Consider the following 16790-nt stretch of genomic DNA (forward strand, 5'->3'; position numbering starts at 1 on the left):
TGCTGCCAAATGCCTCAGATTTGATGTTTTGCATAGAACATGAGCTGCTCTGACCAAGCAGCCGCAGGGGCTGCTCAGGTTTCCTGCTGTGTTTTTTCCCCTACGCTTTCCAAAATTAAATTTTTTGGTTCTCTGAAGGGAGTTTGAAGAGCTGGCTGTCAGAAAGAACCACTGCGCTGTAAGTCATTTGTATTTGTACAGCACTGAGTGCAGCAGAGGTGCGGCTTGGGATGGGGTGGCTGATGCTGGGATAACATGAAGAATAAGCATCTCCCTCTGACCAAAAAACATTTAAAGCTGCTATTCCCACCCCAGCCTGCGGTGTGGGGTAGGTGAGCCCGGTTTGTGTGACAGCCCCTTGCTCAGCTGTGTTTGAGAAGCGTCCTGCACTGCTTTGCTCTGCAAAATTCCCCTTCTTAAACCCCCCAGGGCCAGGACTGCAGGCTCTTGGTGAGCTGGGACATCCCCAGGGATGTCTCCTCCGAGTTGCCCCCGGCCAGGGGGAAATGGAGACACTATGGTAGCTCAAGCTGCAAACAGCCAGGGAGGCTGCATTGATGGAAATCAGTGTGACGAGGTTCAGAGTGGGATCTTCTGCCAGGGTGAAGGGATGCTTATTTTAACTGCACCAGATACAAGACTCTCGCATAGATGAGCACTGTGATGTGGAGTGTGAGGAGTCTGGCCAGGATGGACAGAGGAGGGATGCAGGTGCTCGTTGCATCTAGCGTTTTGCAGTTGAAGATGGCAGTGCTACTGGTTACAACAGGGAGCTTTTTGCTCACATTCTGCCCTTTAAATGTTGTCCTACCCCTTGTCCATGTTTCCTCCCTTGGGGCATCTGCGCGGCTGCATCAACTCCCTGCCAGGATGGTCAGAGTGACCAGGACATGGCCTGGGCACAGAAACCTTGCTGAGCCTGATGGACTGGTGGGATGCAGCCTCCAGGCTCACTGGGGATTGCATTCCTCTGTGTTTATCTGCTTGATGGCTGTCCCTTGTGTTGCCTTTTGTTGAGATAGGCCTGGCTTCAGGTTCTCTCAGCCCTGGCTCCGTCTCAAGGTGTTTTCACACTCAAACATTTCCTCTTCTACCTCCGCCAGACCAAAGTGGTATTTCTGTTGCAAACCTCTGCAGAACAAACAGGCCATGGCTGGGAAAAGGGGATAAACCAAAGGGATGCAGAATCAGGGGACCAGGGGTGGCTGGGATGCTGGTAACCCAAATCAGGGGTGCTGAAATTGGGATCTCTCCAAGGCTACAAGAGCCGTGAGAACAGGTCTCCTCCATGACCACTCTCCATCACCGCCTTTGTCTACAAGAACAGGGACAGATTTTGCTCCAGACGTAGAATAAAGCAAGCGCACAGTGCCCAGAGACACGTTCAAGACTGCAAACCTGTTGCATTCTAAAACTTTAAAAGGATGTCTTTGAAGGTGGATTTGAAACTTGGACACTGAAAGAAATTCCTGCAGGAAGAAAATTCAGCAAACAAAGTCCCTTGGCTGAGAGCAAAGTTTATACTCGCCAGATTTGCTGAAGGTTTTTGTGCTTCCCAGCAGTGGTAGCTGTGTTAGCAGCTTCACAGGTCGGACAGCACTGTGTATAAGGTCTAAGATATAACACCTTTCCACGCCTGGCATTGCAGGATGGCTTTTAAGCAAGCAGTTGCCCCATTTGGTGCCTCAGTTTTCCTCTTTCTGTGCCCAGATGAACATCTGTAAGGTAGCAGGAAAAAAAAACCAACCCATGAAACATGATGTCCCCATGGATTTGGGGACTTTGGACTAGTTTTTAAAGCAACTGGCATGAATCTCCAAACAGCATATTCTTTCCCTATTGATTCTGATCTTTCTCCAGTTGGCAAACGCATCTCCATCTTGACCCTTTGTTTAAACAACATGAAATACTGATGTGGTTTTTCTCCTTTCCTTTTCCTGGCTTGCGCTTGAGCTGCCTACTGGGTTTTAGGCATCCGAGTGCCTCAGCTCCCTGCAGGGTGAGGGCTGTGCCCTCGGACCGTCCTGTTCCCGGCAGTCAGTGAGCAGAACTCAGCATCAATATGCCAGTTTGGAGTTAAGGGGAAGGGGACCATATTGGAAACATATTTAAGGATTGTGGGGAGCCTGAAGCAAAATGGGCGAGTCCAGCGGGTGGGAAATTGGGGGGAGGCTCTGATTTTTGCTATTTGAACATGCTGTTGGTAGCCACCATCAGCTGAGTGCAAGATTGGACCCTCCTGGATGGATGCTAGTCTCTGGTGGACTTGGACTGGGTTTTCAATGAGCTAAAGCAGCTCAGGTTTCTTGACCGCTGCTGTAGATCAGCTTGGCTGGAAAGATTGTGTCTCACAGGGAGGGAGAGGAGCCCCTGAACCCTGCATCCCAGGGCTGCCTGGCATGGGGATATCTGTAGGAGGGAGATCTCTCTGCCTCCTGGACTCCTCACTCACACCTGTGCTCTTTCAGAAAGCTGTGAATATGCAACAGGTCTCAGGCTGCCTCTGAGCTCCTTGGAGCATAAATGTACCCCCTGAGCATCCACAAACAAGGGATGCCCTAGGGGTTGGTCCCTCAGTGTGTCCTCTTGGTGCACAGCAGTTTTCCAGCCCAGCATGTGGCTGAGGCTTCATGCAAAACTGCATGGCTCTGTGCCCGTGGGGGCTGCTTGGCACTGCTGTGGCTCCCTTCCCTTCTCTTTATTAAGTGCCATCAGGACTTCAATTAAAAGTTATCACCATCTGGGAGCGAATGAACCCTGTATCATGTTTTGCGATGCCATCTGCCTGGCAGGAGCAGACTCCAGCACGGGGCTGGCTCCCTTCAGGGATGGGGGGCCGCTGGAAGCCACTCTGAGCTGGTGGAGGATGCAGGTGGGGCAGCCGTGGGGACAGGGACAGGCTGGCTAACGACACACTGAGCTCCCGTGCTCCACGATTCAGCCGTGTCGCTGCAAACACCATTCCAAACGCCCGCTCCTGGAAAACAGGGGCTGTGGCAAGGGAAGGGCTTATTGAAATTATTCATTAGCCTTGTTTTTAAACACAGGCTCTGAGCAGCCTCCGCAGCAGAAGGAATTGTTATTAAACGCCAGCCCTCCGGCAGGCTGGCCATGTGTGCTCAGCAGAGCCTGCAGTGCTTGGCTGCCAGATAAAGATGTTATTGTTGTCATCGTGCCTCCATCCCAACCCTCCGCCTCCCGCGCTCCCACCCACCCTTGGCCAGCGGCTCCCAGGAACAAAATCCCCGCACTCAGCTGAGGCTCACTTGTGGTGGAGCCGAGAGGAGGAGGAGGGAGACAGCCAGAGAAACTTATCTTGGGGATTAATAAGAGGCAGTAGGAGGGAGAGGTGCACACAGGTAAGCTGTGGGCAGGTGCTTTCCCCCAGGCTCTTCTTGCCTTGCCTGACTCTCCAACCCAGATCACTGTACTGGTCTATGATGCTCCTGCCCTCTCCAGCCTCCAAAGCAGCATCTTCTCTTCCTTTTTTTCCCCTGTTCTCTTGTCAGATTTTCCATTCTTCAGCAGCTGGAATCTTTGTTCCTTCCCTTTCCTCTGGTTGCAAGAGTTTTTCTTGGCATGGGGCAGTCTTGGGGCAGGGGGGAAATTTGTGGCTGTGAAATCGGAGGGAAGTCTTGTGTGTGATAGTGTTGTAGCTACTGCTGGGTGCTTTCTGCGGGGGTGAATGAGGACCCACTTGTGTCACTCCCCACGCACCAACCTGTGCTCTCACATGCTCACAATCACACGCTCTGCAGCCAAGGAGGCAGAGCTGGGAATGTGTGTGTATGTGTGTGTGGGGGGGTTGCTTAGTCCAAGCCATTCCCAGGACAATGCCCTGCCTTGAAAAGCAGTAGAGGAAGCATACAAGAAAGGGGAGAAGCTGAGAGGGGTGCAGACACCTCCAGAGCCAGGACTGCTACCTCCTGTAGTATTGGGTCACTGCTGTTCTGGGGGTCCTGCTCATGTGGGGAATGGGGAACTGAGAGCTCCCTGCCCTGCAGAGGGGACTAGTGTTGTGCTGTTCTGAGAGCAAGGTAGGAGAGACCAGGAGCACTTTTCAGCAAGCTGGTTTTCTGCCCAAAATGGAGGAGGTAAAGCCCTTCTCTTCTACCCGGCAGGCAGAGCCATGCCTGGATCACACAGACCATTCCCAGGGCATGTAGCACCACTTCTGCTGCCTTGATCAGTGAGATTTGAGCTCCAGGCAGGCGGAGAGGTGCAACACCCTCCCCGCGCCCCTGCTGTGTGGGTCCTGTTTGGAAGCAGCTCTTTGTCTTTGCTTGAGCAGAGGAAGGAGATGATGGGAGGAAGCAACAGGGCAGTGAAGTTTGCTGAAGTCTTGGGGAAAGGGCTTTGTTGCACAGAAGAGACCCATACCAAATCTCTCTCTGAGAATTGTAGGAAAAGCATCTACAGGGCAGAAAGTGGAAATTCATCCCTTTGGCAGCTGAATGCAAAACATGTCGCACATGAGGGATTGGAGTTGTTCCTGGGAGCCTGTGATCGCCGGCCTGCCTTACGTGGTACTTGGCTGACGGCATCCTGCAAGCTACCTGGGAAGCACCCTTTCCTCAGCCAGCATGGAGCAGAAATGCAGGGTTCTGGGTGTCCCCGCTCCGCTGGGGAAGGCAGAGGCGAGGAGCTGAGTGTTCTCACAGGAAAGAAAAAAAAGCACAGCTTGGGAGATTTCCTCCACCTTTGGGAAGAGACTGTAGGGAAGGGATGAGGCAGCAGCAGCTGATAAAGCATCAGAGCAGTTTCCTACCCTTAGAAAAAGCAGAGGTAGGGGGACCTCGGTAAGACATCTGTTTGGAGGAGAGTAGGGTGTGCATGGGAGGCAGGCTCAAAGGCTGGGCTGAGATTACTTTGGAAATATTTTCTCCCAAGATTTGCTTTTTTATGTGTGCCCAGGCAGCTTCACTGTGTGTGGCAAAGAGATCTGCAGGCAGGCTGAGCCGGGAGCAGCACTGGGAAGGGTTGGGACATGCAGTGAGGGAGGAGGAGGAAGGAGGAATTGCTGACAGGGAGAAGGCAGCAGAAAGTTGCTTTATGCCAGGACTGCCTTCCCACGGTCCATACTGTGGGAAGAGGTTGCTAGGGGGAGAAGTGAAAGCAACAAGGGTTTCGCAATGAGTCTGGTGACTGTGGGGCAGTCAGGAAATGCTCCTGGCACACAGAAGGATGCATGAACTCTGCTTTGCCATCCCTATGTCTTGCAGTCTTCAGGCTGAGCCCAGAGGTGTTACTAGAGAGCCTGGGAGCATGTCTGAGCTGCTCTTTGGTAGGGTGATGTGGGGCACCCATCTCTTCCATGGGCACCGCACTGTCCCCACAAGGAGAAACACAGCGAGAGCCCCTGCGGCCGCCTCAGCCGTGTGCTCGCTTCAGCTCCAGTCAAACACGCTGCCTGCAGCTCTGCTTCCTGCTAGGAAAGATTGATGAGGGTGGATTGTTGCATCAGGGTTTGGCTCCCTGGGGGACCCTGGGGATGCCTGAGTGACAGCGTGTCTGTTCTCCCCTCGGACGACTAGCTTGCACTGTGTTTAGCCCTGCTCCAGCATTCCCAGCTCTCCAGTGCTGTTGGATAAAGAGGTCCCTGTTTCTGTTACAGCTAATCAGACTAGGATTCTTGCAGGGATATGAACGGGTGCTTGGATAAGGAGGGAAGCTGACGAGGGAGCTTTGCTGGCTCCTTTCAATTATTTTTAGCTTGCCTTCCTTGTTTTGCTCCAACGTGCACGTTTCCAGGGTGGATGGGGGCATTTTCCAGCCTGGCGGATCCAGGGATGATCACAGAATCATAGAATAGTTTAGATCGGAAGGGACCTTAAAGATCATCCAGTTCCACCCGTGCCATGGGCAGGAACACCTCCCAGTGGATCAGGTTGCTCAAAGCCCCATCCAACCTGGCCTTGAACACCTCCAGGGATGGGGCAGCCACCACTGCTCTGGGCAACCTGAGACAGTGCCTCTCCGCCCTTACTGGGAAATATTTCTCCCTAATATGGGATGAGATTATACGGGATAATTTTTTCTTAATGATGGGAATTGGGAGACCCAGTTGAAAAGCTGTGAAGAGAGCTAGTAGGGTTCTGGGCATCAGGCTGGAAAGGATCCCTGGTCCAGCCATCCAGGCTTTCCCCTCTCTTCCCAGAGTTAAAAGCTCCCTTTATCCCTCCCAGTCCCTTCCCAGATGCATTGGTGATACGGTGATACGCAGAGCCAAGTGCCGCTCTCTGCAAGAGGAGGCAGGGAGGGCAGGGGACACCCAAAGGAGAACATTGTGACTTCTGCCTGTAACAAACCCACCTCCCCACCCCATGACCTTTACATAGCTCACTCCTGTCCCAGAGGCTGTGATTTTTGCCTGCCCTTGGCACCAGTTGTGGAGCTGGCAGTGAGTACTGCTTAGGAGCTGTGGTTTAATGAAATGCAGTGAAGATAAGCTATTTGGAAAGCAAACACCAGTGGCATTTGGAGCTGGAATTTCCAGCTGTTGTGCTGAATTTTTGTCAATTGTAATGGGGTGGCTGAGGGAGCAGCTGCCTCTTTCTGGGAAAAACCTTGGGCTGGCATCTGTTGGACCAAGCTGTTCATCCCATCCTCCAGCTCAAGAGGTGTCAGAACTGGTTTTCTCCATGAATCCAGCCTTTTCTCCACACCAGGCAGTTGGTTTCCTGAATGCATTCATTGCTTCATGACTTAACTTTATTCCAGTTGCACGCATTCCTTGTGGGCACCCAGGGTCTGAGCTGTCCTGTCAGCTGGGGAGTGGTGAGAAGGGTCAAGGGGAGGCTTTTGTGGAGCAGGCATTGTGCCATGGCTCTGGCTGTGGATTCGGCACCCGGTGTTTGTGCAGGAACAGAGTGTGGCGTTTAGAAATCTAGCTTCTTGCATTCATGCCAGTAAATTCAACTGCTTGAAACTGGATGGAGAACAGACTGCTGACTCTGTCGAGACCAGGGAGAGCTGGCTTTGAACCTTCCAGCATGTTGGAGGCAATTGTAAAGCTTGTGGTGGCCTCAGGCTTGTTGCATCCCCATTATTCTGGATGCAGGGCTGTTGTGGGGTCTGCTGGCTGTGAGCTGGTTTCCTGCAGATTGCTTGGAAACGGGTCCTGCTTTGCCCAAGCAGGCTGGAAAGCAGGGGGCAGAGGCTTCGTAGGGTGTTGCAGCTTTGCAGGGAGAGGCTGGTGGGAACCAGCAGTGGAGAAAGGTCCCCAGCTGTGACGGGCAGAGGGGCTGTGGCAGTCCCCATGGGGACATGGCAGCAGCCTGTACGGAGGATAAAAAGGGGCTGCATCTGCTTCCTGACGCTTTCCTTCTGTGCTAACAAATGCCACATGATACTGTCACTCAGTGTCACTGAATTTCTGGTTTGTTGAGTATTTCTGTTACATGCTGAGTCCCTAAACATCTGCAGCGTCAAAGCCTCATGTGGAGGGTATTGTGCAGGCTGTGCAGGACCAGGTTGTTCATAGAAAAGCCCAGAGCTCAGCCAGCTCGAGAGAGCAACAAGGCAACAGCATCCATTTAGCACTTTCTGTACAAGGACAGGCTGAAAGAGTTGGGCTTGTTCAGCATGGAGAAGGCTCCAAGGATACCTTAGAGCAGCTTCCAGGACTGAAAGGGGCTCCAGGAAAGCTGCGGAGGGGCTCTGGGTCAGGTAGTGCAGGGACAGGACAAGGTGGAATGGTTTTCAGCTGAAAGAGGGGAGGTTGAGATGGGATGGTAGGAAGAAATGTTTTGCTATGAGAGTGGGGAGGCCCTGGCCCAGGCTGCCCAGAGCAGTGGTGGCTGCCCCATCCCTGAAGGGGTTCAAGGCCAGGTTGGATGGGGCTTGATCATCCCAATCCAGTGGGAGGCGTCCCTGCCTATGGCAAGGGTTGGAACTGTGCAATCTTTAAGGTTCCTTCCAATCCAACCATTCTATTCTATGATTCCAAGAGAGCTCTGCCCCGTCCCCTCTGCTCCCCATGACATTGCCCAGGACAGCTGTTGGGTGGCCCAAGCTGAACATCTGTGAACAGAGGAAGCCAAACACGCAGATTACTGAGCGTTCTGGCTCAAAAGCAGTATCCTAGCCACCTCCTCCCTCCAAATGCAGACCTCAGCCCCCACTACTCCTCTGCACACTGTGAGCATTAATAACCAGGTCTCAATTTTGGAGCTGAAGCAAAATCCCATGGGAGGGCCTGGGACAAGGTCAGGGGAAAGAGCCACGTGCCAGGAGGAACGTGGCTGGGAAAGCAGCAGGGTGTTGCAGGGCCAAGGAGAAGACTGCACATAGAGCAGTTCCCTGTCATGAATTCGCCTTTTCTCTGCAGTCTGAGGTTGAATCTGAACTCTTGCAACACAGAAGCACGCACATACATCCCCAAAGGGATGCAGCACTGTTGAGCTGACTATCTGGCAGAATTTGGGCCTCGTTTTTCTTCCTCTGTTCCTCCCTTCCCCCAGCGAGATGCCAAAGTGTTGATTGAAAACAGCAGGCGTGTGAGGCTTGTAGGGTTAAATAGAGCCAGATGGGAGCAGAGGGAGATAAAAAGGAAAGTAACAGGCTGGGTCTGGGGGGGGTGAGAACAGGATCTTTTCTTGGAGAAAGTCAATTACTTGGAGCCCCGGGAATGCATGAGATTGCTTCAAAGAAAGTCAAGCTGGTGAAGCACTGGGAGCAGTGGCCCATTGAAGGGCCCTGAAGGCATCACTGGGTAGGATGTGGACCTGGGTGGGAAGCTGTAAGCAAGAGGGGGTTGGTGTGGCAGGGAAATGCCCCCAGCAGGGCTGGTCTGTGCTGCCTGATGGTCGCATGAAGGTTGGGGAGGTTTCCCTGCTGTTGCCTGAAGGCAAACACAATGTGCCCAGCTCAGCCCTGCCTTTGTGCAGCTCCCACCCAGCACGCTGAGCTGAGTGGGGCTCAGCTGAGCAGAGCTGGCTCCCACAGCAGAGACTCCCAGGAGAGTACAGGAGATCCATCTTCCTCTGAGTCTCATCTTCCTTGCCATCTTCCTCCCCGTCTGATCTCACTTGGTTCTCTTTCCCACCCTGCCTCTGCTGAGCTCTTCCATCTGCCTTGCTGCACATCCAGCTAGGCTCTGTTCCTGCAGAGGTGAGAAATGCCGCTGGGAAAAGCCTGGCAAACACCCCTAGTTATCTGCCCAGGCAGTCCACAGCCTGCTCTGCTCCAGCTGGCCCCAGGGAGTTTCAGAGCATCCAAAACACCTTGGGCTTTCTGGGGAGCTTGTCTTCAACAAGCTGGATCCCTCCATCCTCCAAGGCATCAGCCAGATTGCTACCAGCAAGTATCTTGCAGGGATGATTATTGCTGTTCCAAGCAGCAGCAGGGAGAGCAGAGATGGAACAAGCAGCCTTTGTGGACTTGATAACGACACACAGAAGAGGTGGTGTGTTTAAGGTGTTGGGGTGGTGTCTGGGAGAAACTCTCTGGCTAGAGACAAGCAGAAACCTCACTTGATCCCTCCAGATCTCTCATTTCTACTGAGATTCTCTCCAGATAACCAGCCCAACCCATCACACTGAAGGTGATGGATTGGTTATTTGGGCAGGAGAGGGAGCTGCATAGCCGAACACCATCCATGTTGTCCATGTGTAATCTTGCAAATGCCCTTTTTATCACATGGCCTTGAAAAGGGGCTGTCCTGCATTAAATCCTTGTCCCTGCAGCACAGGGCCATTCATCTTTCCTGTCCCGCTAACTGCTGCTGGCCTCCTGATACCATTGCTCAGCTTATTTGCCCCTTAATCATTGATTTTTTTGGGCTCAAGTGCAAAATTAAGCCTAATCCATCAAGGCTTCTGAAGGGGCAATCCATCCTTCTGGGAGAAGACACGGGGGAAGCTGATGGATAGGGCATTGCTGGGGGTGGCATGTGAAGAAAACCCCAAACCAAATAGAAAAACCCACCCCCTCTCCCTGGGAGTGGATTTAAAACCCCTTGGTTTAAAGCTGAGCCAGAAAGAGGACATCTCAGTGGCTTGTGCTCTGGAGAGGGGTTGGACTTAAAGGTAACTTCCAAGGGGAAGGAGAGAAAATCGCAGGTTAGTGGCAGGAATGCAGGGTAAATTCCTGCCTGTCAGTGCTGTGAGAAGATGCATTACCTAAATTGAGCACTTCCTAATCCACCTCTTCTGTTGCTTCCTTCAGGGAAACATCTGGACCATGAAGGTGGCCTTCAGATTGCTTCTCCCACTTATTCTGATCCCACTTATGCTGATCGCAGAGGTGAGCGGGCAGCGGAAGAAGCCTCCCCGGAAACCAACCCGCCCACCTCCAGAGTTCATTGAGCCTGTCGAGCCAACAGAGCTGCCTCCTCCCCTGCCACCAGGTCCCCCTTCCGTCTTCCCTGACTGCCCCCGAGAATGCTACTGCCCCCCAGACTTCCCCTCTGCCCTCTACTGTGACAGCCGCAACCTGCGGAAGGTCCCCATCATCCCATCCCGCATCCACTACCTCTACCTCCAGAACAACTTCATCGACGACCTACCGGAGGAGTCCTTCAGGAACGCTACAGGGCTGAAATGGGTCAACCTAGACAACAATCGCATCCGGAAGGTGGACAAGAAGGTGCTAGAGAAGCTGGAAAACCTCATCTTCCTCTACATGGAGAAGAACCAGCTCAAGGAGGTGCCTGCCTTCCTGCCGCCCAACCTGGAGCAGCTGCGTCTGAGCAGGAACCAGATTTCCAAGATCCCTGCTGGGGTCTTCAACAAGCTGGAGAACCTGGTGCTCTTGGATTTGCACCACAACAAGCTAAGCGATGGGGTCTTCAACAAAAACACCTTCAAGGGACTCAAGAACCTCATGCAACTCAACCTTGCCCACAACATCCTAAGGAAAATGCCCCCCGGGGTGCCCAATGCCATCCACCAGCTCTTCCTAGACAGGAACAACATTGAGGACATCCCCAATGATTACTTCAAGGAGTTTCCCAACCTGGCATTTATCCGGCTCAACTACAACCAGATCTCTGATAAGGGGCTTCCCAAGAACTCCTTCAACCTCACCAACTTGCTGGTGTTGCACCTGGCCCACAACAAGCTCACCAACGTCCCTTTCATCAGTCCCAAGCTGGAGCATCTCTACCTGAATAACAACTCCATCGAAAGTGAGTTGCACTGGCCGGTCAGGAGGCTGTGGTGAGGTCTGGGGAGGAGCAGATAGGCTTGAGGATGGCAAGTGTTTCATTGGAAAAGGTCATTTATGGGTGGGAAGTTCTCAGTGGGGTGTGGGATATCCTCAAAGGGATGTGGGGAGTGAAACCCCTCAAAGCTGGATGCCATGGTGAGATGAGCTGGGGGCTCTTTGTAGGTGAACAAAGCTCTAAGAGAGATGGTTTTGCATGTAGGGAAGGATGGCCCAAGGGTTAAGGTGGTAGGTGAGAAGCAGGGCTTTTCTTGTTCATTGTCATGAGCAGCTATTTCTTGGGGCCACCTGCCATCTAAATAGTTCCTTCCCCAGCAGGGCCCAGAATAGGGATATTTAAAAAGGAGAGGCTGTGCGCATATTTTAAGAACAGATGCCAAATATGCTGCAGTCAAGATAGTTCAAAATAACCCAGGTCAGCTCTCAAGCCGAGCCTTGCAGAGGAAAGAACAGGGAGAACAAGGCTGTGATGGAGGTTGCCCAGGCAAACCAACCAGGGCAGTTTCACACCGTTCCAGGCAAAGCATTGCAATATCATGGGAGCAGTTCTGGCCTGTGAAGGGTGTAAACAGAGGTAGCACATTTGAGAATAAGACAGAGACCCATTCCTGCCCCTTCTGGATTGTTTCTGCTACTAGTTGTCCAGCAACCTGCTGGCCTCACTCTCCATGGGGAATCAAGAATGTGGTGCTCCTGCCAGCAACCCACCATGTGTACCAGGAAAAGCCTGCTGGGCTCTTCTCTTCCTGGCTGTGGTGGGGTGTGTGGGAGCTGCAGGGCCCACCCAGGGCAGTACTTGCCGGTGAAGCAGCTACTGGAAAGGCTACTGGTCCCCTCAAGTGGTGTAACACTAGCACTTCCACGCTGTGGTTATCATATGGTGGTGGTGGTGTGTGGCTTTATATGTAAGAGTGGTCCAGTGCCAAAGAGAGGCTGTAAAATCACAGAGGGGGGGATCACGGGGGGCCAGATCCTGCCCAAAGTGTCCACTCAACATGAGCCAGGAACGGATGAGCAAGAAAGCTTCTTGTTGTAGGCACGCATTGATAGCGTTACGGGATGTGATGCATCACCCTCACAAAGCCATATCCCTTTTCCTAGCGGGTCACTGGAGTTGGTTTCCAGGGAATAATGATGCAGGGAGGAATATCTTGTTCAAATGCCGGTTGATCTTCATTTTATTTAAGCAACTCCAAACTGGAGCAGAGGTGATGGCTGCTGTCTTCACACTACCCAGGTCCTGCTAGGCTTTTCCATGGAGAGATGGCCACCTGGCTGTGCACATGATGTCCCAGCTCTTTTTTTTTTTTTTCCTATTTTACCCAGCTTTTATAAGGTTTCACTTCCTGGAGTTGGGTAACGACATAAGAATCTCAGAGGTTTTTTTCCATAACACAGGCCCTGGTGTGGGGATAAGCACGTGGAAATCCAGAAGGGAGCAACGAGCTGGTTATTGACGTTATCTTCGGCCCAACAGTGCTGGAGCATGTTTCTTTGATGTTTTTTTGAAGGCTTAGGGCTGGCTTGGCAGGTTTCATGTTTGAAATAATCCCTTTTCTCTCTCCAGTGACACTGCATCCCTTGCTGCGCTTTGGCTGAACATGACCTACTTCATTTCTGAACAAAAGTGAGATTTTCCTCTTGCTGGGGCTGTGCTGTCTTCTGGGAGAGGCTGGGGATTCTCCCCCTCTCTAGCAAAGCCCCAGTTTGGGGTTCAACAGTCAGGGAAAGGGGTCTGTAGCATCCCTCTCTGCCTTCTTTTTCCTCTAACTTGCACTCTGCTTTTCCTCTCCTCCCTGCAGAAATCAACGGAACGCAGATCTGCCCCACTTCACTGATGTCCATCCAGGACTTCTCCCCATCCGATCTGGACAGCGTTCCCCGGCTCCGGTACCTGCGGCTGGATGGGAACCTCCTGAAGCCCCCCATCCCCTTGGACCTGATGATGTGTTTCCGCCTCCTGCAGTCCGTGGTCTTCTAGGCAGCCTGCCTCTCCCTGGACTTAGCTTTGCACAGAGACTTGACCCCCATCCGTGTTTGACACATGGGAGACTCTTTGCCCCCCTCTCCCCCTGTCTCCATCCCTCTTGCCTTTCCCCTTTTCCTTTCTGTGGGCAGGCATGGCATGTGCATCCTTGGGGACCACCGTCTGCAGGACAGCACCGTGTTGCAGCAGCCACCCCAGGGCACAGCATCAGCCCGAGGTGGCTGCTACGCTTCCCCCAGTTCCCTGCCTGTGGGCTCTGCCTTCCATGCCCTCACCCAGGCCAGCCCTGGAGCTGCCTCCATCTCTCTCCTTCCACCCAGCACAGTTTAAAGGGGTTGGATTCGATCCAAGCCAAAAGCATCTCCAGATGGAGCTGTTGAGGGAGCCCAGGAACCACCTCAGCACAGGACTTGGGTCATAGCATTGCTCCAGGTGGCTCCATCCTCAGTGTCCGTGGGGGAATGTTCCCTGTGACAGAGGTGGAGCAGGGATGCCCTGGGTTGGTGTGCAGCTGGCCACCCTGCTTCCTTGCAGCACAGAATGATGCCAGCCAGATCCATGCCAGAGGAGATGGATCTGGGTCAGGATCCCTGCAGGGAAAGGGGGAGCCAAGTTGGGATCTATGATGGTGGAGGGAGCTGGATCTGGATCCCTGCAGTTGGGGGAGAGCAGGGAAGCTGGATCTGGAACCTTGCAGGTGGAGGGAGACGAGGGAGCTGGATCCGGATCCCTACAGGTGGAGAGAGCTGGGGGATCCAGGTCAGAATCCCTGCAGGCAGAGGAGGATGGGGGAATTGGATCGAGATCCCTCCAGGCGGAGGGGGCTGGGGGAGCTGGATCTGGATCGCTACAGGCAGAGGGACCTGGGGTATCCAGATAGGGATCCCTGCAGGCGGAGAGGTCCAGAGGAACTGGATCGGGATCCAGATCGCGATCCCTACAGATGGAGGGGGTTGGGGGATCCGAATCAGGATCCAGATTGGGATCCCTGCAAGAGGAGGGGACCGGAGGAGAGCTGGATCTGGATTCCTACAGGTGGAGGAGGGGGTAGAGGATCCGAATCGGGATCCCTGCAGGCCGAGGGGTACGGGCTGCCGGCGGGACCGGCAACGACCTCTCGTGGCCAAAGCCCCGGCCCCTCCGGCTTTGGAATCCGAGGATTCGCTCCGTCGTGGCGGTGCGAATTTGGCAGGAGGGAGCAGGGAGGATGCCCGACGCCTGGAGATGGAGCTGGGCTTTCCTGTGCCCTTTGTGGGATACATCACGCTCCCTCCTTTGGAAAACCAGCTCCCTGCCCGGATTTCATCCCTCTCAGGCTCCCAAGAGATCATCAATGCTGCACCCCCCTCGCAGCATCCTGCAATCCTCCCACCCCCAGTGCTGCGGAGGTGCTGGGTGCAAAACAGCAGCCGCTCTTCCAGCCAAACCCTGCTCTCCCCGGTGGACCCAAGCCTGGGGGACCCCGATACCAGCCCCCTAGCCTGGCCATGCCTCCCCCCCTCCAGGGGCAGAACCAAACCAGCTGTTTTGCAGTGATGCCAGCAAGACACTTGCACTCTATTTAGGTACCTGGGGCAAGATGCTGGTGTGGGTGTAAACCAGGGGCTGGGTTCACCTGTGAGAACTCTGCTCTCACCTCCTTCTGCCCTCCTGCCTTGACTCCCACCTCCTGAAGGTTTTACCCTCACTTGCTCTCTAGAATCAAACACAGATGGCTGGTTTTGCCATATTTTTCAGGAAAGAAAAAGAAAAGGGAAGAATTATTCTTTTGGAAAAGCTATTTTTTATTCCCCCTTCTCTCTGTTTTCACATGTATTGCTTCCCTCTTCGATAGCTGTACCTGCATATATAGGGTATCTGGGTTTAGAGGGGGTTATTCTCTTTTTTTTTTCTTTCTGATCTCAGGATTTAGATTTATAGCTGAGCATTAGAGGGAAAAAATCCAATTGAGATAAGCATTAAAGCAATAAAACAAAGAAACCAGCCATTACCTCCTTTGTGTTCAGCCACCAAAACTCACCTTTCTCTAAGATAGGCATGGATGGGCACCATGTTCTGCTCCTTGGGAATGGGACAGGGATGCTCTACGGAGCCTGGGGAACGCATCAGTGCCCCTGCCAGCTAGGTGCTCCCTGCTTCCTAGTGCTGGAAGGATCATTAAACCCTCGTGCTAATTCAAGCTTCTTTTTTAATGATAAAAATCTCTTCCTCAAATCTTCCTCCAGTGGGCTTTATTGGGTTTGAAAGGTTTCAACCTTAAACCCAGAGACCCTATGTATATATTTATATATAATGTGTATATATACTGGTAGACTGTACAGATATATCTAGAGACATACGTAGTTCTCAACTGATTTCAGCTTAATGGTATTTTCACTCCTACTCTCCGCAGCAGTGAAAATAAAATGATTCACAAGGGATCCAGCACCATGGACGGACTTGCTTCTCTCTGATCCTTCCTTGTCTTCCTAGCTGTGCAGAAGCTGCTGCTTCATTCAGGACCAGATTTCCTCCACTGGGGCCAACCTTTCAAACAGTTGGAGCTCAGTTTATGGGGAGAGACCTTGGGGTTCCCCATAGTGGGGGACTGGGGGGCTCTAGGGGTTTTGTGGTGTGCCCTCACTTGAGGTGATGCTGGGTTGGTGATGCAGGCAGAGCACTGACAGGCAGGCTTAGGGAGCATGTGCCTGTCCTAACGAGTACCACGGCTAATTAAGAGAGCTAATTAGCTGCAGCTAATTGGCTGCAGCTCCCAGTGCTGTGGCTTCAGCTGATGGGTGTTATCAGCCCTGTAAGCTGACAGGGAGAAGCCCGTGGCCTCATGCACTGCTTGTCAGGGCAGGTTGCAATGACTTGGACTGAACTGCCCCAGAGAAGCCGGACAAATGTCCCCAGGGTGAGTTTGCCCCAGAGGAGCAGCATGGAGGGGCTCCAGGGTGCGTGTGTGGGCAGCTGAGGGAAGAAGCATCTCTCCCACCCACAGCAATGAGATCCATCCCCAGGGCTGGAATGCATGCTTGTTTTCACATGAGCAGAGCAGGTGCAGGCAGCAACTTATCTTTCTGCCCATTGCCACAGCTTCAAAAATCTCCTCTTGCTGCTGCTCTCCCCACGTGAATCATGAGTGGAGAGGGAGGATGGGTGTGGGCGTGGGTGCGAACGCATGGGCTGCGGCGCGGGGCTGCTCACAGGAGCTCGCAGGAGGCTGGCAGGAGGAGGATGCGTGTGTGTGCGGAGCAGCCACGAGCAATGAGCTCCCCTTATGTTTTTGTGCTGGAGATTAAAATTCCATATTTTGTGATCAGGGCGTGAATCATGCACTCCTGGGTGTGCATTCACTTGCTGCCTCCCAAAACAAGTCAGCCCTGTCTCCTAGGGGAATGGAGCATCCCAAAACGATGGGGGCTCATTTCTTCTTTCTTCAAAGAGCTGCTGTTCTGCCCTGGAAGTAGGAGCTGGGCATCTGGCATGGGATGCCCTCCCTTGCTCTGCATATTGTGGGGTCACAGAGAATCATAGAATGGGTTGGGTTGGAAGGGTCCTGAAAGATCATCCAGTTCCACTCCCCTGCCATGGGCAGGGACACCTCCCACTGGATCAGGTTGCTCCAAGCCCCATCCAACCTGGCCTTGAACAC

At 53.1% G+C, this 16790-nt stretch overlaps 1 protein-coding gene across 1 annotated transcript; it reads left to right on the forward strand.

Annotated features, from left to right (window-relative positions):
* The first annotated feature begins 3134 nt into the window (after window positions 1-3134).
* On the forward strand, window positions 3135-13290 carry PRELP (proline and arginine rich end leucine rich repeat protein). The gene is made up of 3 exons (XM_009562059.2): window positions 3135-3359; window positions 10168-11128; window positions 12969-13290. Exons 1-3 carry the CDS (start codon window positions 3156-3158, stop codon window positions 13145-13147), a joined length of 1344 nt encoding a protein of 447 aa, XP_009560354.2. The 5' UTR covers window positions 3135-3155; the 3' UTR covers window positions 13148-13290.
* Window positions 13291-16790: the final 3500 nt, after the last annotated feature.

The sequence above is a fragment of the Cuculus canorus genome, chromosome 24 (genome assembly GCF_017976375.1).
Source record: "Cuculus canorus isolate bCucCan1 chromosome 24, bCucCan1.pri, whole genome shotgun sequence".
Classification (NCBI taxonomy): Eukaryota; Metazoa; Chordata; class Aves; order Cuculiformes; family Cuculidae; genus Cuculus; species Cuculus canorus.